The following is a 20831-nucleotide window of genomic DNA, read 5'->3' on the forward strand; positions in this document are numbered from 1 at the left end:
TTTGCCCCATTGTGTTTTAATATAGGGGAAGTTAATCCTTTAAAACTACTCTAATTTTTTATTGATATCCAAAAAACTAATGCTGGAGGGTCAGGCAATTATTTCCATTTAAAGCTGAAAATATTAGAGTGAAAAGTCAGTATTGAAAAAAACCAAACCAACCAACCCAAAAGAGCCCCCCAGAACAACTTACAAGTCTTGCCAGGATCAACAAATGCCATTATTGTCGAAGGAAATACCTGAATTTAAGTGATTGCCAGAATGAATTAAATCTTTGAAGTTGTGTACTCCAGAAGAAAATTGATGTTTCATTCATGCGTTGGCTCAGTTCAGCATCTGCTGTCAGACATGCATACGGGCAGTGCAAACTAGCATGTAATAGAGGGTGAAGAACGTTTTGCCGCGTATATGTGACTTTCTTCTGTCATTCTAAGCTGCATTGCTAAGTAGATTGAAGGAGCTGCAGGAATAGCCTTTTCTCTCTCTAATGTTGATGATAGTATGGACTGTGGAATAGTAAACAAAAAAATCTTTGAAAAAAATAAGCTGATGTGCCTGCTGCTGACGATTTGGTGATGATTCCTTCAGCTCTGAATTGGTTAATGAAGAGGACACAGGTATAATGCTTTGTAGCCCTTTTTAGTAGAAACAAGGTTTCACCTCTTAAGTGACAAAACTAAGTCATCTTCAGTATTTGCAAGAACCTCGTTCTTAGCTGTCTCTGCTTTTAACAGTCGAAGGCTGTGGGCAAAATGCCAGTTATTTTCCCATCTGAAACAGGAAAATATGGCCATCTGTATATTTTACAGTATTTATGTAGTTACTTTTTAAATACACTTAATCTTTAAACCTGTTTGCAGACTCTTTGGAGATAGCTGTGAAGACTTCACTGCAGGTGAGATGTGGAGATCTGTTACATCTCAGTGTATCTGAGAAATATTCTGCTGCTTTGAGCCATAAAGCTGGAAGTGCAGCTGTGCAATCATTAGTAAAGAAGGACAAATTTGTATCAACTTTGTAGCCAATATCTACACAAACAAAAGCCTCTTGCCAGCTATAAAGGTCCATAGCATTCAGAGGATTAATGGAGTTAAGACAACGCACTGCAAAATGGGAGTGTACTTTGTGAGTCTCTGGCATAAAAATTAGGCAGGGACCCAGCTGTGGAAGTAGATCTCACTGACATGGAACTTGAGACCAGACCCTGGTCACTTACCAGTGCGGCTTGAATTGCTGGGCAAGCCACTGCAACTGTACCTTAGTTTCTGCTGTGTCTTCTTCCTCAGAGCATTCTGAAGTAAGTAGAAAAGTTCTGTATAAAAGCTACACAGGTGGCAACTGTGGTAGGCACATGTGGCGTGCAGATCCCCAGGTCCTTAGGCTAGGATCATGCATCCTTTCAGAGATGATGAGTGAACAGAGTGCTGGATGCTTTGGGCAGTGTTAGGATTTAATACTGGTTATGTGAATTGGGAGAAAACCAGCCTGTGGGAATAGCTCCTGCAGAGAAATACTGCCCTGTTTCTTTCTCGTGTTGGAATTGGAACATGTGTGTGTTCCTTTGATATTTAAATCTGTAAGTTGCCATAAACTGAAAAATCACATTGGATGTACTTGTGAAGGCCTTTTACTACTTTAACTAGTCCCTTATTTTTGGCAGCTTGAAGGCTTACTTCCTAGGCCTGCTGAAGAAGTACCTTATAATCTCATTGGAAAAGTGAAAATAGCTATTTAAGCTAAAATCAGCACTAGCACAAGAATAAATGAGTACTTTTAAATCAGCAGTGTTTAGGAAACTTGAAAACAACTACAGCAAATGCGTTCTTGGAACACTTTCAGTTGCAGGAATGAGAGGCAAAAAGATGTCTGGTTTGTGATGCATGCCCAGTTTAACATCTGCATGATGCAGAATAGTGCCCTTTCCATGTTACTGATATTTACAGTGGTATCAGTATTGGAGAAGATGATTGTGATTGTCATCTTAGTATACAGTTCATTCCTTGTCTCGAGTGGCCTGGCACTGCCCTGAAAGCAGCTCCTCCACATGAGGCAAAGCAGGACTGGAGGTGAGTTGTGTAATGCAGGATCTGGGCACTGGATCACCAGATGGTGCCATCACTGCAATAACATGCTAAGTGTTTTAGTCCTTCAGCTTTAGAGAGTAACTGGGAAGCCCTAGCATATGCTGAACCACTTTTGTGTATGTAGGTGAATGTGACTGGTTCCTCAACTGCAGAGAAGTATGTATCTCTAGAGAGATGTCTTTCAAGTTGTACAATACAGGCAGCATGCTTTATTCCTCTCCAGAGGGTAAAGAAAATGTTTTCGCGCTGCAGAGAGAGCTAAAGCCCTCCTGTGATGCACAGCACTTCCTCCGATTCCCTTCCTAGGGGGTGAGAACTCTTCGATGTAGAATGGCAGTGCTTGTTAGAGAATTCATGGCTTCACTGTAGCACTTTATTTGCCACCATCCCACCATGCACAGAGAAGTGAGATTCTGCTCTGGCTGAACCACCTCCCCGCTGGTTTATTGGCAGGGCTGATCTGGCCGGTGCCAGGCTCCACCACAGCCTGCTGTGTTTCATTCCTGACACACCAGCTCTCACCCCACCACTGCTTCTTAAGCATTCCCCCTGCAGTGGAGCGTCCTGCCCTTGCTATGATGCTGTTGCAAGGTTCCTCTCTAACTTCTGCTTCCAAACATACTGCCGGGGAAAGCCAAAGTCAGCAGCAGGAACCCATGGAAACAGTAAAATACCATCTACCCCATCTCCTGGCAATCTTCCGCATGCCTAGTGAGAGAGAATAATGCTTAGGAGGAAGATGAAGGTTATGTCATAGTGCACTGAGCCAGTGAAGTAGTATTAGAAGATGATACCCGATACTATTACTCACCTTTCAGGTTTGTTGTTAAATGCAAATCACTGTATTTTAGCTGCATACCTTGCCTCATTTGCAAACAGGACCTCACCAGAAAGGCTCATTCAAAGAGCCCGTATGTGTTTCTGCTCTACAGGAATGTGTGTATGCATAGAGATGTGTTACAAGCATTTTAAATCGATCCTCTTTCTAAAAGAAAAGGATGTCTAAAGAAGATTACCATCATTAGAAAGGTGTTTGAGGGACCACTCAGAAAGACACTCTGTTTTCCATCTGGGAATTACTGAAGCCCTGTAGACTCTATGAACGTTTGAAGAGAGAAGAAAACCAAAAATCCACATTAGGAGTAAATGTTTGCTCCCAGTTCTCCCATCCCTCATTCTATAGGGGGTAGCAGAATCGCACAAACCTTTTGATAATGGAATTGGATAAATTAATGTCTGCCGGGATGAAGTAATGCCTGCCAGGATATCCAGGCGGTAAGAGGTGTTACGGTCCCTCAGAGGCTGGCGCTGGGATGCCGGGGGGGTGATGGACGCCGGGGAGGGGGGACGTGGGCAGACAAACGCTCCCAGTTCAGGAGCTCCCGTTATCTGGGCAGAGGGAGATCTCCAGGCGGTGCGGCGGGGACAGAAGGCTCTGGGAACCCCCCGCCGGCCGGACCGGTGCTTCGGAGCTTGTCACAGACCAGCACCACGTGCGCATGTCCGTGCCTCGGACCACACCAAATCCAGCATCCCCCGCCGACAGCAGCCTGCTGCCGAGCTCGCCCTTGAAGCCCGGTGCCTGTGCCAAGCGCCGGCTTCGCTTCCCACTGCCCTGCCCTCGCCCTCTGGTGTGGTGGGAGGTGGGGGGGTGGGGCAGGAGGCCCCTCGCCCGCCCCGCCCCGCCCCGCCCCGGGGGGACTTTGAGCGGAGCGGCCGCCGCCCCCACACGCCGCTGCCATGGCGGGCCGGCACCGGCTGCTGCTGGAGAACGCCCGGCAGCTGGTGCTGGTCTGCGGCCGCGGCGAGGAGTGTCTGCGGCGGGAGGGCGCCGGCGGCCTGGCCGTGCTGCGGGACGCCAGCCTGGTGGTGGGGCTGTGAGTGCGGGGCGGGCTGCGGGGGGCTGGCTGCCTGCGCCCGGGGTGCTGCCGGGACCGGGGTGCTGCCTGCACACGGGGTGCTGCCTGCACACGGGGTGCTGCCGAGACCGGAGTGCTGCCGGGACCGGAGTGCTGCCTGCGCCCGGGGTGCTGCCTGCGCCCGGGGTGCTGCCGGGACCGGGGGCTGCCTGCACACGGGGTGCTGCCGGGACCGGAGTGCTGCCTGCGCCCGGGGTGCTGCCGGGACCGGAGTGCTGCCTGCGCCCGGGGTGCTGCCGGGACCGGAGTGCTGCCTGCGCCCGGGGTGCTGCCGGGACCGGAGTGCTGCCTGCGCCCGGGGTGCTGCCGGGACCGGAGTGCTGCCTGCGCCCGGGGTGCTGCCGGGACCGGAGTGCTGCCTGCGCCCGGGGTGCTGCCGGGACCGGAGTGCTGCCGGGACCGGGGGCTGCCTGCGCCCGGAGTGCTGCCGGGACCGGGGGCTGCCTGCGCCCGGGATGCTGCCTGCGCCCGGGATGCTGCCGGGACCGGGGGCTGCCTGCGCCCGGGATGCTGCCGGGACCGGGGGCTGCCTGCGCCCGGGATGCTGCCGGGACCGGGGGCTGCCTGCGCCCGGGATGCTGCCGGGACCGGGGGCTGCCTGCGCCCGGGATGCTGCCGGGACCGGGGGCTGCCTGCGCCCGGGATGCTGCCGGGACCGGGGGCTGCCTGCGCCCGGGAGCGGCGGCGGGGCGGGCTGCGGGGGCCGGGGGCTGCAGCCGCCGGCCTGCGTCGAGGCGGGCCTTCATCACGTTGATTATGTCAGTCAATGTGTCGATACCTTCCACTGTCATACTGCGTTGGCGCCTCCAGCCTGGGGAAGATAACTTATTGATCGTTATTGTTACCCTCTTCTGCCTCTGCTCCGTTTCTGGGTGAACTGACGCAAACCAATAGCGGTCATATAAATAATTTGTGTGATTAATGAAATCATAATTAATAACATAGTTATAATTAACTAAATAATAACATAGTCTCTTCTCTCTCATTTCCTAATGCTCTGCTATTTGCATCTTGTAAATACTCAGCTGCGTAGCACAGAGGTACCTTCAGTGAGGTACTCACGATGACTCCCTGTTACTATCCCAGTGGCTTGAAAAGAGCTGGAGAAAGGCAGGGCATGAAGGAGAGGGGTGCTGCGTGCTCCCCAGGAAGCTCCTCTGGTGCAGGTGGGGTGCAGCCCATGCATGGCTACAGGGCAGCCCTCAGGTGCAGCCTGGGGTTCCCAGTACCATCCTCAAGAAAATAGCTGATGAACCGATGATCAGCCCCAAAGAGATTTATCCTTATGGCTTCCAAGGGCACAAGGGTATGATTCAGGTCCAGGCGGTGGAGGCTAGCAATGGCAGTTTGACGTCCGTGAGGGGGAAAAATGCCCTGCAGACACTTGCTGGAGGAAAGCTGTATATTTGCCGATCCACAAGAGAAAGATTCTGTTGTCTAGCAAAAGAGTACCAAGGCATTGTCCTGAGGGGTCTAAGCAGAGGACATGACAGGTGTTATGGCAAACAACTTGAAGTGTGTGGCATTACCCCATCGATTCCTGTGAATCTATAAGATTAGCAAACCACCTCCTGTGTGCAGCTGCAGTCCTGCTGAACGTCCCTACCCCTGCCTCTGGAGAGTTGTTGCTCATGCTCCCTTTGTTCATTGTCTGCCGTTTGCAGAGATGGTTGTATCATAGCTGTGGGCCAGGCAGATGTTATTCGCCATCAGTTTTCAGGAGCAACATTTGAAAGAATAATTGACTGCTCTGGGAAGTGCGTGTTACCAGGTAGGCATATTTTTTCATAAAGATACGGTGCTGAATGGTGGCAAGAGCTTAGAGACAAAGTACATGCGTGTTAGATGTCCCTCCATCCTTTCTCCTCTATATTCAGTACTGGTTTGGTAATACCTTGTGCTGGGTGCAGAGTATCATAGCTTCCTCATCAGGACTGCTGCAAGGAGAAAATTGCAGTACTCGGGATGGTTCTTTTGGACTTCATAGTGGAGATCTGTCTCCTGTTTCACCTTACATCTGTTCCTCTGTAGCATAGATCACAACAGTAATGTAGTTGGCCCGCCGAGTGACTTTCAGATTCACCTCTCTTTTCTGCACCCTTTGTGCCCATCAGCCCTTCAGCCACGGAGCTCAGTCTGTCCGAGCCTGTCCGCAGTCGGTTGAATTTTAAGCTGCGTATTTTGCAACTTTACCTGATAAAAAATAAACCTGAGCAAGTTTACGGCATGTTAAACTTTGCAAGTGTTAGCACATGACTGTTAGACCTCTGTTTCATTTGCAGTGGCCTTGGGCACCCAGTAGTGTTGGCTTCTCAGCTTGCAGAAAAAGCTCCTGCTGGAGTAAGTGGACTGTTGCTGGAGTAAGAGCAAGTGCTAGCATACTAAGCCCAGCCTAAACAGTTTGCCTTTTTGAAAGAACAAAAACTTAAAGTCTAATGAACTCTTTAAAAGTTTGTCAGTTATCATTTTTTCCACAGTTTGAAAACACCACCAAAGCAACACAAAAAAATCAGCAACTGATGCATTTACCTAGAGACATTTTGCATAAGGTGTGACACCTACAAATTTGACAGAAAATGTATAGCTTTTGAAGAAAATCCTAGATTTTTGACTGGTTGGATTTTTGTTTTTCTCTAACCAATAGAGACTTTATAGGGGAGCTTCTGCTGTTCATTTAATTTGCTTCCATGTTCATAACCTCTTCTCTTACACAGAGAAATAACTGGAGTTTGTTTACTTTGTTTTCTTTAGGCCTGGTAGATGCACACACACATCCAGTATGGGCTGGTGATAGGGTTCATGAGTTTGCAATGAAGGTAATGGCACAAAATCGCACAGATGGATTTTTCACCCTCTTTTTTTTATGCATAACTATTTCTACTTTCTAGTGACTCCCATCTTTCATTTATAGAAAAATATATAATTTTTGTTAGATAATCTAACTGAGGGAGGAGGGATGATTTTTGCATACTGGTAGGCTGAGGGAGGAGTGTAACAGCAGCCTTTGCAGCCAGCCTTGATATATTTTTTGCATTAATTGCAATTATTTGCATTGCAGCAATACAGGAGTGCTGCCTTCTATTACCATTCAAATCTTGATTATTTGTTTTCTTCCACACAAGTTAACTTTTGAGCTAGAGATAGATTTTCCCTTTGGACTCAGGGGGAAGCAAGTCTTCAGAGTCATTCTCTTTATGTCGCTTCTTAAATCATTTTTTCACTCAAGTGGAGGGGGTAGAGAAGAGGAGGGGGGAAGAACTAATGGGAATTTTCCCCCTGCTTCTTTTTCTCTCTCACTGCAAAGAGACCTCAAATCACTTTCCAGAATCCCTTGGATAGAGAATGCACATTTAAAAGCTAATTGTGTGTGTGGGTTGTTTTTTGTTTCCTTTTTTTTTCCCCAAAGCTGGCAGGTGCGTCCTACATGGATATCCATGAGGCTGGGGGAGGAATCCATTTTACTGTGGAACACACTCGGAAGGCTACAGAAGAAGAGCTGTTCACTACTTTCAAACACCGACTGGAACGCATGTGCAGAGCAGGATCTACATTGGTTGAGTGCAAAAGTGGATATGGCTTAAACTTAGACACAGAGCTTAAGATGCTCAGGGTGATTGAACGTGCTAAGCAAACCATGGATATTGGCATTTCTTCAACGTACTGTGGAGCTCATTCGGTGCCAAAGTAATACGCCTTGAGTTTTCTTGCTTTTGTTAAGTATTACTGCTTTGCATTGAATATTGGCTGTTATTTTCAGAAAGGTTTCTTCTGCCCAGCCCTCCTAACTTGTAATGTATTTGAAATGGTAGCCAGTATTTAAAGAAGGCTCTCCTAAATTTTTTAATTTGAAAGAAGATGGGGAAGCATTATTTAATGGGTACTAAATGCCAGCATAAGCTTAGCACAGAACACCCTCCTCCCGCTGGTGCTCACAGTGAGCATAACAATATTTCAAAATATTCCTTTACAGCGAGTTCTCCTGCTTGAGTTTGCTGCTATCCTTCAAGCTTAGTCTCTGCCATGAGCTTTTATTTTTAGATTTTATTTTATTGTATACTTAATATTTATATATCATTATTATATTAAATATATGTAATATTTATAAAATTAATTTTATATAATTATAAACATCACATATATATAAATATATGAAATATATATTAAATAAATAAATATTATTTAATAATACCTCAGTAAACAAAGCTTAATTATGCTTCCATGCAGTGAAGAATTACATATGTCTTATAGGCATGAGTAGAAAATTAATGTCCTTAATCACAACTATTTTGATGGCTGAAGTAGGCATACCATAACAAGCCTTCCTCACCTTGATGTTTTTTTCCTTATGATGAAAATAACATCTTCAAGTTACCAGATTTCATTGTGTGAAAAAATTAATGAGGAGTTTTACCTAGGTAGGTGCATGTGACCCATGTATTTTGACAGACTAAGTGGCAGGCTGCTGCAAAACAAGGCACATAAGGTGGAGGCAGGTGTAGCATCACAGTGATACTGTAGCAATGTTTATGAGATGTTAATTTAAAAAAAATATTTTTTTTACTCCAGAAAAAGCCTACCTCTTCCAGCATTCAAGAAAACATGACCTAGAAAAAATTATTTGCAATTTAATTATTGTGTATTTGGGGCAGGATGGGAAATTTTCTTTTGTTAATGTAACTCTTCAAAAGGAATCCTACATCATCTTCTGTAACTGGAAGATGGTTAAGAATAAAATAAGTATAATCTGCTGAAAACATCAAATATTTCTTTCAAGAAGCTCTACTAAAATTTGGAGGACTTAGTGGTTAAATAAAATTGAGGTTTTACTCCCACTTTATATATATTTCTTAGCCCTTCCTTTCCTCCTCCTCTAAAAAACCTGGGGAAGATTTTGGTCAAAATCACGATTAATAGTCTTTCCCACCAAAATATTTCAAGCATTTCTATAAACTATGGAAATAAATTCCAGTGTTTTTACAAATATATCAAATCTTATGTGTTAGAAAGACAGGTGTACCATCTCATTCTCTGCATGGTTCTGTCCCCACTGATGCATATCAAGCATAACAAAATACAGTAGTGAGGATATTCTATTTTAAGTAAGTAGAAAATGTTGTTGGGGAATTGAAGAAATTTCCTGAAGGAAATACTGAATTACCTGTATTTTCTAACTTGGATCTTCTTTTCATTCAGATGTTCACATCTAGAATATTTTGCTTGAGTTTCCTGCTACTCTTCAAACTTAGTCTCTGCCTTGGGTTTTTATTTTGACCAGGAGGAATTCTGCAGTCCTTCCCTCATCCAAGGCCTGATGATCAGAGCCATGGTCCTCATCCTTTAGCTGGCTCCTGAACATCTGGGTTCAGCTGAGGAAAGCATCCTGCTTTGCTGAGCTGCAATTTTAAACTGAATTTCCTGTAGCTTCAGTAACAGTGGAGGATTGCAAGGGGAAGCAGGCTTGGGGCTGGGAGTTGCTCTGTAATATTACATATGCAAATGAGTTTATGATCTTGTGGATTCCAGAAGCTGTTAAACAGACATCTTCCAAGTCATTTAAGCTCATGCAGTTTGCTTTCATCTTTATATTCCATAAAACTGCCTTGTAGTTCACTTATGCATAAATCTTATGAACAGAAGAGTAATATTGATTTAACAATTTTTATTTAAAACTTCTTGATTTATGCAGGTCTTAAAATGCAACGCCTGCAAGATGTTTTTTGTGGCAGGTACTTAATGGTTATTCTTGAGTAGATGGCCGTTAAAAGTCTAACAATCTTGTGATGGTTTTGGAATGATCGTGGTCATGCAAATTCATTACCATCAATCTGCTAACATGAAATCAATTTAAAATCATTCTATTTAATGTGAAACAAGAGAGCAATACTATGCTTGCTCACGGAAACTGCTGCTGAGACCCCCACAGGGCTGCTGCCGAGGAGCGTTGTTAAGTTCTTGCTGAGGCATTTGCTTGTTTACGTCTTGTACTTGGTTTAATCTCCTGTTGCAAGTCTGGCCTCTTACAGCTGAAGCCTCTCCATAAAGTTCATTTAATTGGCAAAAGTGCCAACTCTTCCATGTTGCCAAGTCTTGCAGTATGTGGCATGTCTTATAAAGCCTCAGTATGTAGAGTCTTAAGAGGAACCTACCTCCAGACTTGCCAGTATTGGTTATTCTTTTTTTTCCCACCTGGAAATTAGCTTTGGGCAAATGCTGAGAACTTGCTGCGTGTATTTGTCCGTGATTCTAGGCATATGGTGATTCCGTCTGGTTTTCTGTTTCTAGAAGGCACCATTGAAACATGATTCAAACTGACCCTGCTGTGCACCAGGGGTTGGGTCAGATGAGTTCCAGTGGTCTTTACAAACAAACACTAAATCTGTGGGACTGTGATACAGTGCACTGGTAATACACAGTATTATGGTATGATAATGGTAATGGTAATACGCAGTACTTAGTGAAGTGTGCACCAAGCAGGGCAGGCGACTGTAGTCTGAGCCGTCCTAGAGAAAAATAAGGCTGCTTTCTTTATAGTGATCCTTGTTCCATCCATTCCTTTTAAGAAATGTTTCCAGCCTTGGAACTTCCAGACTTCGAGTATCTCCGGTTCTTTAGGAATTGAATCTAAAATGCTTATAGTAGGGGGGGCAAAGAAACAATTGCTCTATCATCCCTTTAGTCATAATTTTGAATCAAATTTATGATTGTGGGGATGTCTGATTGCAATTGTGGGTTTTGGTTGGTTTTGTTGGTGTTTTTTTGTTTGTTTGTTCGTTTGTTTGTTTTTTGATTGGCGAGGGTTCATTGTGCATTGTGCCCTTTTCATCTTTGGGATGACATTTTGGAAGTGGTTTCCCGAGCAGAAGTCTCTTGTGTTAAAACAATGGCAGTTATGCATTCTTGGGCATTATGTCCCCCAAAAAGTGAAACCAAGACTTAGGTCTCCCTCTGTTTTGCCTTGGCTCTGGTCCTCATTTTTTAGTCCAAGTTCCTCCAAAGGCTACTGAGTAAAAGAAGAAAAGGGAGAAGCTCGAGCAACCTCAATGACTGTTACAGTGAGAGGCGAACAAAAGAAGGGCCATAAGCTGGGTTCTGCTCTGCTTTAGAACCACACAGCCTCATTTATAAATCTAAGCAGAATTTGGCTTCTTGAATTTGCTGCTGCTGTAAAACTCCCAAGTCGCCCACACATGGTACTTGAATAATGCTGGTCTGTGCATGCCCTGCAGGGCCTGAAGGGAGGATTGAGATGTCACAGGCACCTCTAGCTGCAGTATGTCACTTATCTTTAGATCTTAAAATTGCAAAATATTAACTTAACTGTATATTTTGGGATTGTTTGCTCTTTCAAAAGCATTTACTGATCTGTCCCGGGTTATCTTTGCATAATAGGGGGTTCACAAATGGTTCTGGCTTTGGCAAATTGAACCTCCAGAGGCCCCTCTGACTTAGAAACGGTTTTCCAGCTATCGCTCTGAATGATATGAAAGGAGGAGAGATACATTTAATGATTTGTGCTGTACATCCCCTTTGAGCTTTGATACTTGCATAACAATATTTCATGCATACTATTTAACATATATAATAATTTACATTTTTGTAAATAGTTGTGTTTTAGAATACAGTATAAGGAGGTCAGAATATATGAATAGGTAAGCAGAATAATTAATTTTAAAATAACCTGTATCTTGGTTAGCGTTCCAGACACCAACCTTATAAAATATATATAGCAGTGCAAGCTAATATTCTTTGAATTGAAAGTAACTCATGTTTGAGAGTACATGAATTACAGTATTTTTAAAATTTTAAATCTGCAGGTTTGTTGAGTGATTTGTATTTGCATCATTTTCTAAATAATCTTGTAATTGCATGTACGATTTGAATGTTTGCCAGACTTCAAGGATGTTATTTAATATTTTCTTTTATGTTATATAATATTTTCTTTTCATTAGAGGGAAAACTGCTACTGAAGCCACAGATGACATTATCAATAACCATCTCCCTAAACTGAAAGAATTGAAACTAAGTGGTGAAATACATGTTGACAATATAGATGTGTTCTGTGAGAAGGGAGTCTTTGATCTGGAGTCTACTAGGAGGATTCTTCAAGCTGGAAAAGATATAGGGTTACAGATTAACTTCCATGGTGATGAACTCCATCCAATGAAATCTGCTGAGGTAGGTCTTTCTTAACATTCAGTTAAGCCATTTTTGCTCTTGTGACAGCTGAATCTTTGAAAGAATTGCAGTTTTCAAACCTGAGGTTTTCTTTTCTAAGACTTTATAAAATAGACCGTTCATAGACACCTATTTCTATCAGATGATAGAAAGTGCAACCCTAGTGCAGCTTTGGTGTTGGAAGAAGGGTTTGCCGGAGTCAAGAAGACGCTCAATATGAGTTATGCATCTTGCTCAACTTTATTAGTTTCTAACACTACTTATATAGAACCGATACACATGCATATTCGTAAAGCAGAGATATAATTGGTTAGTAGTCTCTAAACGCGCACGGTTCTCACACCCTTAATTATCATGACTAAAATAAGCGTTCTATCCATGTAGCTAATTGTGTTGCTGTGCTTCAGCCTTGTAGTTTGCTACTCCCTATTTTCCCATACCGGTCCCTATCTTTCTTGGCCCTGCACCTGCCTTCCCAACAGCTGTAGCTTGCTACAGCCACGGCCTGTTGGCACAACATAGTTACTCAGTCTCAGGATTCAAGAATAGCTCGAGGCTACCTTCTTGTTATCTTCAGCACAGCAGCTTCAGTACAATTCTGATTACAGGCCTATTCTAATACCAGGCCTGGATTGTGCAGATCTTCAGAGATTCTAAGGCCACGCTTCTGCAGCCATTCTTCTGCACTTTGGAGTTAAGGACGTGGGAGGAAGCCTTGACCTCTGGGACTAACATTCACTGCCCAATCAAACATTGACTTTGCTTATCTTCCACATGGGATACAGATGGGGAAGGTGGATATCTGTGAACACAGCAATGGCAAAACCACAGTTTCTATAGAACTTGAAAAATCTTTTTTCCTTAAATGTCTTGTCAACAAGTCAGATGTGCAGTGAGCACACTCAGAGGGATGGTTTAGGCAAGAATAGGCTCCCACGTATCTTGATTAAAAAAAGTCACTCTGAGACCATGTTTCACCATCATTTAAATGTTGCTTCCTTTCTGTGGGGTCAACTCAAGTTATTGTCTGCTGTAATTGAAAAACACCAAAAACAAACAAAAAGTTGATTGATCATAAAAGCCTTTTTGGTGTTTCACCACTGAAGGCAGCAGCACTACTACTTCAGCAACCAGTGTCAGTTTTGTGAACTGTTTTCTGCTGGATACTTTGTGAACAGGAGTTGATAATGGGTTTACCCATAGCAGTCCCAGAGTTTGCATGGTAGGCTGATTAAAAACCCCACCAAAGGTATGGTTGCACTTAATAGATGGTTAATACCTTTTTGTGATCAACTTTTCCTGCAGTAAATTAGCAAATGCTTTCTCTCTATATTCTGTTTGTTCTTTTAAGTATTCTTTATGATTTTTCTTTTAGTAAATTTTACATTAATAGTGAAATGTCTCCTCCAGTTGTTTGAGAACAACAACTGCTTTACTGAATTGAGTAACTTTCTTGAAAATTTGTGTAGCTTGGAGCTGAACTAGGAGCCCGGGCTATCAGCCACCTGGAAGAAGTTAGTGATGAAGGTATCACGGCGATGGCAAGAGCTAAGTGCGCTGCTGTCCTTTTACCAACAACTGCCTACATGCTAAGGTAAGGCCACCAGATTGGAGGGAAACCTTTGTAACAGCAAAACCATGTTTGTGATTTCATGGTCTTTTAATGTAAAAGCATAAGCTTGTATCTGTGCCTTAAAGATCAGGCTGGATCAGTGAAGACAATCACAAATACAAAGAACTGAATGAAACTCCTTACATCTTGTTTCTGGAGGAGATCCTCAAAAATGAGGCAGTACCATTCCCTTCTGAGGAGTCTCACAGTAGATGTGGAGTGGTTCAGTCAGCACTGGAATTTAACCCTTATGACAGGCTAAGGTAATAATCAGGCATTCATTTAGGGAGAAAACTGGACCTTTAATCCATTCAGATTCTTTAATCTATTTAGACTTTGAAAACTGAGTTGGCTTCTTTTCAGGTAATTATATCTGCAATATATGTATTTGCTCTCTTGCAGAAGGTTTTGCTGGGAAGTTAATCTTTGGTTATCAAAAAAGCTGAAAGACTGCGGGTAGCATTTTAAAAATCTCGTCTGATTTTACCCAGGCAACACTGAGCAGAATTGCCTTAAGAACACAATTTTCCATATGCAGATATTGCTGATAAACATAGGTGGATCACCTGCTTACCCCTAATGCCAAAAATGAGCCAATTAGGTGATGAGGACCATGACCCAATAACACCTTCCTTCCCATGAAGAGAAGATTCTTGAGCTGATATTGGTTTATTTTCAACACCCTGCTTTCTGAAGCATTGAGGCTTGGGCCATTGCCACCTGTGCTCACTCCTATGTCCGTGCTGGTGTTTCTGTTTGCGGTTAGTTGTTCATGTCCTGCACCAGTGCTTTTGAACCACTGGCTGATTGCAACTACACGCATGGCCAGGATACAGATCTCAGGGGGGATGTGTGTTCCCTCCCAGGCAGGGAGGTAAAGGACACACAGAGGCACAGCCACCCATGGAAAAAGCTGCAGCTGTTACTCACGTGTTACTCCAGAGATTCCGTGCAGTGGAAAGTTTATAACCTCAGGATGAGCCTAAGATGGGTATAATAATGAGCTGTAAGAAATGAGGCCTCATTTGTTGCGGTGTCTGGTGCACTGTTTACTGAAAACAGGCCTCCTGGTCTGACGTATTCTAAAAATGAAGAAGCCATGAGCGAGATACTCATTAAAAGAGTATTAGAGGGCTGAAATCTGTGCAATGTATGAGAAGGAGTTGCTATGATGTCATGTGGTGCATCTTTTGCTGGCCTCCCTCAGCTCCTTCTGTACCACTTATGAGAGCTCAGACCTTGGGAGGTCTGGCTCCTGCACTGTCCCCTGGCTTTAAAAAAAGCAGTAGTGGTCAGGACTTCACCTGATGGCCAGAGCTGAGCTGGCAAGTGCAGCTGGAGAGCCGCTTAATGGTAAGTGCACTTGTTTTGGCCTTTGCTAACCATTGCCTGCAGTACCCCTAAGGAGTCTGGCGGCATGGCGCAGCAGGGGGTGCAGAGGCTGGAAGGACACATGAGGATGGGGAATGGCTCTTCAGACAAATCTTTTTAAACACAGTTAACTCCCAGGACATCGTGGTGTGCGTGAACAGGTGGTATTTTCTCATAAATCTGCTAAGAGGCTTCTATAGGGAGAGGATTGGCTTATACCAAATGTAAGTACTTCATTGAGATCTCATTTATTGTTCTTTTCTGTTAACTGCAGTGCTTTTAATACTGCTTTTTGGGCAGCAGTTGCTGTAATGTTTCATTTTTATTGTTACACTAGTTTATTTTCAGACACCATGTTTGGCAGCATTGGCTTTACTAGCAGCTGTGGTTAAAACTTCTTAGGGAGTGTATTTCCTAGTGCCCACCCTTGCAAACACCTACCCAGTTTAATCCAGCATCCAAACAATTTTGAAATGGCTATTCCAGATATTGAAGTTATTGAAGATCTATTTTGCATTAACATTGCTAAGTGAGCAAATCCTCAAATCTACACAAATTAAATTCACAACCTGAACTTACTATTTTGAATTGCCAGCAGAATCAGGAAGGAATGATTGCATCGCTTGTGCCACTGCTCGTATTTGGGAGCCTGTCTTTGAAGCTATAAGAATTAGAAAATTACTTTTTTGAGAAATGAAGATTTTCACCTTGTAAATCCTCAAAGTGGCTGAGGTCTGGATAAATACCAGAACTTCGGTGACCTGGAGCCTGATAGTTTGTACTGCCTGCTGCCACATGCTGTTACTGCAAAAGCAGTGGATCACACTTCCCATTTATGCTGTCCATAGGGTGATAGGTAGGGAGTCAAGAGAAGAATTTGGGCTTTTGTCTCCAGAAGGATTAGTGTAACTGAATGCATGAATGTAGCCAAACTGAGTGATGACTTTTGCTCCTGTAAATCATCATATAATAACTAAGCAAATTGTACTGACAAGTGTCTTTTTCCCCACTAGACTGAAGCAACCTCAAGCTAGAAAAATGTTAGAAGAAGGAGTTATAGTTGCTCTTGGCAGTGACTTTAATCCTAATGCATACTGCTTTTCAATGGTAAGCTATTCCTAATACTCATGACACCACAAAATTATGAAATCTCTTTGTAGTACAGCTTGTGTATAGATCTTGCACACTTAAAACATTCTTCATAACCGCAGAGACCTGTATGCCCTGCTTAGGCAACTGCTTATGTTTATTTGTATTGGTAGTTTTTGCCAGAAATTCTTGAAACCAGAAGGGGTTCTATTCTTCATATGCACTGAGAGGCTTATAAAAAAGGCTCTCAGACTTCCTGATTTTAGAGTTCCCATTATGGAGCTGGCAAGATTTGCCTTATGCAGGACAACTCCTTCTGTTGCACCAGGAGGAAGGAGAGTGCTTAGGGATGTGAGGCATGAAAAGCTTTATTTATGTGACTGGTAACTCCCATGTTCCACTTAATTTGCCGACCAGCCTATGGTGATGCATCTAGCCTGTGTAAACATGAAGATGTCAATGAATGAAGCATTAGCAGCTGCCACCATTAATGCAGCTTATGCCCTGGGAAAGTCGGACACGCATGGCTCCATAGAGGTTGGCAAGCAGGGGGATCTTGTTATCATAAATTCATCAAGGTTTGTTTTTCCATTGTTGTTTGATATGGGATTTAACATAAGGGACTTTGTTTTTCATGATGTTTAGCTAGTGGAGAGGTTAGTGAATTCCTCGTGCTTTAGAAGTTATTTTAATCTGAAAAAAGGGACATTGCTAGCATCTTAGAGCCATTTTCATTCTCCTTAATCACTTCAGTGGAAAATAAAGCCTAAGACTTTTGGGGCTAATATTACAAATGATCCTTGCCTAATTACAAATTATCTACAGATATTACAAAATATCTACAGATGTTTATTTTGTGGAAGGAATTCTTTACTGATTTGTACATTAACTCACTGTATTCATGCAACAAGAGATCGACATGTAGACATGGAACAGTATTTTCTCATGGTTCAAGCAAATCTTTTCTAATTGCCAGGTATACTAGGTATGTGATCTGCTTTTATGCAAGTCTGGGTATTTGTAAACCACTTGTTGTCTTTTTAGGTGGGAGCACTTGATTTACCAGTTTGGGGGACATGAAGCACTGATCAGCTATGTTATAGTTAAAGGGAAAGTCATCTATCAAAATGAGAAGTGTGGGACAATGAGCAGTTACTGAGAGAAGACAGTCATTTAGGAAGCTACTGTAATCAAATAAATGTGGAGTATTTCAAAGCAACAGACAAATCAGACTTGTATTTACTGGTAAATTGTTTGCCTGCTCACCTTACCAGCCCTCTTCTTCAAGCAAACTTTACCAAGTGTTACCCATTTGGTGCATCTTCATGTCCCTTGTCCTTCTCTCCATCACGTGAAAGTAACTTCTAACTATCCAGTTGAAACAAGGCAGTTTCCAAAAATTGTTTCCTATACAATTAATCTACAAGATTACTGTATTTGAAAATAGCCCCCAAAACCCACCAATGAATGAAGAGGTTTGGATCCAGGTAAGATTTATTGGGAAGAGTAACCTGTGCTGGAGGGCCAGGGGCTCAGTCGTGCACATTTGGCATGGCCTTTGGCGGTGCTGGGAGGCTATAGCATCCTGAGGCGATGTTCATAGGTCCCATCTCTGCGCAGGCTCAAACCCAGTAGATAGCAGGAGCCACAGTTGTGGTGGGAAGCATGGTATCTTACTTCTCCAAAGTACAAAGTCTCCTGGTTTCTGCAGCCCTGAAACTCAGTGGGAGCCCAGCAAGGTGCTGCTTATCAGCTGGTCTGCAACTTCGTCCCTTGCTGAGATTCTCAAGCTCCTTTGGGGCTGTATGAGCACAAGAAGGAGGAGAGGAGGAAAGTGCAATCAGGTACAGCACCCGCTGGGCTGCTGAAAGTTGGAGTGCACTGTAAGCTAGAGGTTGAATCAGACCTACCATTGGAAATCGGTGATGCCAAAACCTTACAGTTTGCTCTTGGAGGCAGTTAGCCCAGTGAGGTCTGGTGAGTACAGCCAACCTCTCAGAATTTCAATTACTCTGAAATTTTAAAGATCACAGGCAGTGTTGTACAGATGTTCCAGAAGAGACCTGATTTCATTTATTCTAGGCTGAATCTGAAATAACATGAGACGTGTTTGTTCATGGAAGTTTGAATGTACATCTGATGATAAGTTTGTGAGTATGACAGCTACTCAGAGTAATGTCAAAAATCAAGATCCTGGGTTTTTTTAGAGTGCTCTTTTTTCTTTCAGTTACTATTTTTTTCTGGGGCTTGTACCATCATTTAGGGATGTGGTATGTAGAAAAAAGGATGATACAGCTCTGGAGAGTTCACGCTGCTGCAGTGTTTTGGCAGAAGGTCTGGAGTAGGGAGAATCTGTGAATACACACTGACTGAGGCTTTTCAACTTTTCAACTTTTCAAATGGATGGTGGCTGCAGAAACAAAAGGGCTTAACTTTCTGCAGATGAAGTCATAAAACTACACCTGACAAGTATGAAGAACTTAGCATCAAAAATAATTATTGATAAAAGCAGTGTGACATAATCTGTGGTACAGAGCAGAGTGTTTTAGTGAACTAGAACCCTGAGGAAGGACAACAGTCTCATTCTGATTAACAGATATTTGAGAGGCTTCACAAACATGTGTGAGCTTCTGATCTCCCTGAGCCTTGGGCATACCTGTTAACATCCAAAATACATAACCCACCCCCTAGAGTATCTTTGATCATGCTTTATTTGAGGCAGGCTAGCCAACTAAATCAGTTTTTAAAACAATTTGATGGCATTCTTACCACTAGATGTGTTTTTCTGCAAGCAGATGTTGTACCAGATGTGGGTGTGAACTTTTTTTTCTATAGAGCTTGGAAGAACATCTGAAGTGTGTGAGCTCATGGTCAATTCTGCCCATGACAGCCTTCATAAATAATGTTGATGCTGGCAGTTGTGGAAAGCTGTCAGGGTACGAGCACAGGCAGTTCCGCTATGCAGTGTGTAGCCGGAGTGGTGCCTCTCGGCTTTGCATAGGCTGGTGCAAAGCTGAGGCCACTGTGCTGCGGCAGGGGCAGGTGGCTTCTTGGTCCCAGGCAGCCAAAAGCAGAGGTGAGTGGGAAGCAATGCCCAGCACCTCCTCTCTTAAGTACCTAAGGCGTTTGGGGGCCCAGCATTGCATAAGGAAAACCTCAAATATTCTCTCACTGGACAAGAATAGGCATTCATGGCCTGAAACTACTGACATGAGGGGATTCTACTCTCACACATGAGCTTTGACAGGAACCTCAAGCGACACGCTTGCCTGACCAGCTTAGCCAAATCCAGTAGCCGTTTCGGAGCATGCCCCTGGGCTGTAATTAGTGGCAGGTTTGCAGTTAGAGCATGCAGTTATACTTCAGTGGCACAGCTGGCTACACAGTCCTGCCGTCGCTTGCAGTGCTGTCACCACCTGCCAGGGAAGACGCACACTACTGAGATGCAGGAAGCTTTTTGTTTGCTTGGTTTTAACATGGCTCACTTCAGCGGTGATGTTCACTGCCCTGGCTCTCACAGCAGCTGGGAGTGGGACACTTTGGTGCTGAAGGAACCTTATTGTTCAGCCATAACATTCGGCTGAAGGCAAATGGTTGACCCTACAAGGTGTAAGCCTAGATTTTATACAAAATGGCACAGCTTCAGGAGGAGATTGAGATGTGCCTGCGACAGAGAGCCTGGAGCTGAAAGGTTAGTGTCTTACTGGGCACATGAGGGAGAGACAGAGATTGGAGATGCTGCAAATCAGTTGCCAGAAGGAGCTCAGCTGGGAACTCATGTGCCATGCGTAGGTACCCTAGTTCCCAGGTCTTGTGGCCAGGTTAGGTGGCTCCCTGCTAGCTTGCCATCAGGCACTGAGTCCTCTCCTCAGGGCACGTTTAACACAGCAGGTCTCAGATGCTCAAGGGTAGCCCCACACCAGCACTGTGGCTGCCCCTTGCAGCATAGCCAGCAGCCTGGGAAGATTTCTATCCTATGCTTTTCATCATCACACACGACAGGAAAATAGATGGCTACAGCCGTATGTGAAGCCTCAGTTTATTCATTGCAGGTGCAAGCCCATAGCTCTTGAAAAGTTGCAGTAAGTGTAGTACATCACCAGAATAAAATACATTTGTTCTGGAGCAATGATGTCCATAGCACATTTTTATGCACACAGCTTTTCTGATTTGTGAAGCACCTGCCCTAAAAATGCCCTTGTTATACAGGAACCTGTACCTCACATATGATCTGCAAAAGAGAGGAGAATTAAGTGTAAAGATTAATTTTGCTTGTGGCAGAATGGAGGGGACCACAGCAGTTACCGCTCCAACCCACCCCCAAAAAAAAAAAAAAAAAAAAAAAGTAGTTCAGAATATCAAACGTAGGCTGATACCATTGGCACAGATGAAGAGAAAACAAGCAAAGCTCTGTATAAAATATCCACCCATTTCAGCAAGAGTCTGAATGTTTTGTGTTTGGAAGCTCAGGAAATTCAGTTGAAACCACACTATCATGACAAAGCTGTCTTTCACGCGTGAGGAGACTAGTGAGCCATCTCTCTACTATCTGTATGAGCTCCTAGGCTAAACAGTCAGGTC

The 20831-nt window shown here is 43.8% G+C and overlaps 1 protein-coding gene across 1 annotated transcript; it reads left to right on the forward strand.

The window, feature by feature from the left end:
• The first annotated feature begins 117 nt into the window (after positions 1–117).
• AMDHD1 (amidohydrolase domain containing 1) lies at positions 118–17425 on the forward strand. Its single transcript, XM_080392657.1, has 9 exons — positions 118–3961; positions 5668–5774; positions 6755–6819; positions 7410–7687; positions 11953–12178; positions 13648–13772; positions 16175–16268; positions 16668–16828; positions 17295–17425. The coding sequence occupies exons 1-9, from the start codon at positions 3825–3827 to the stop codon at positions 17407–17409; spliced, it is 1308 nt and encodes a 435-aa protein (XP_080248783.1). The 5' UTR covers positions 118–3824; the 3' UTR covers positions 17410–17425.
• Positions 17426–20831: the final 3406 nt, after the last annotated feature.

The sequence above is a fragment of the Falco punctatus genome (assembly GCF_963210335.1).
Source record: "Falco punctatus genome assembly, chromosome: 6".
NCBI lineage: Eukaryota > Metazoa > Chordata > Aves > Falconiformes > Falconidae > Falco > Falco punctatus.

Excerpts from the sequence above, each read along its gene's own strand:
- AMDHD1 (XM_080392657.1), top strand. The coding sequence starts at position 3,825 with ATGGCGGGCCGGCACCGGCTGCTGCTGGAGAACGCCCGGCAGCTGGTG. Across the intron at positions 3,962-5,667 it reads GCCAGCCTGGTGGTGGGGCT|AGATGGTTGTATCATAGCTG; the intron begins GTGAGTGCGGGG and ends TGCCGTTTGCAG. Across the intron at positions 13,773-16,174 it reads ACAACTGCCTACATGCTAAG|ACTGAAGCAACCTCAAGCTA; the intron begins GTAAGGCCACCA and ends TTTCCCCACTAG.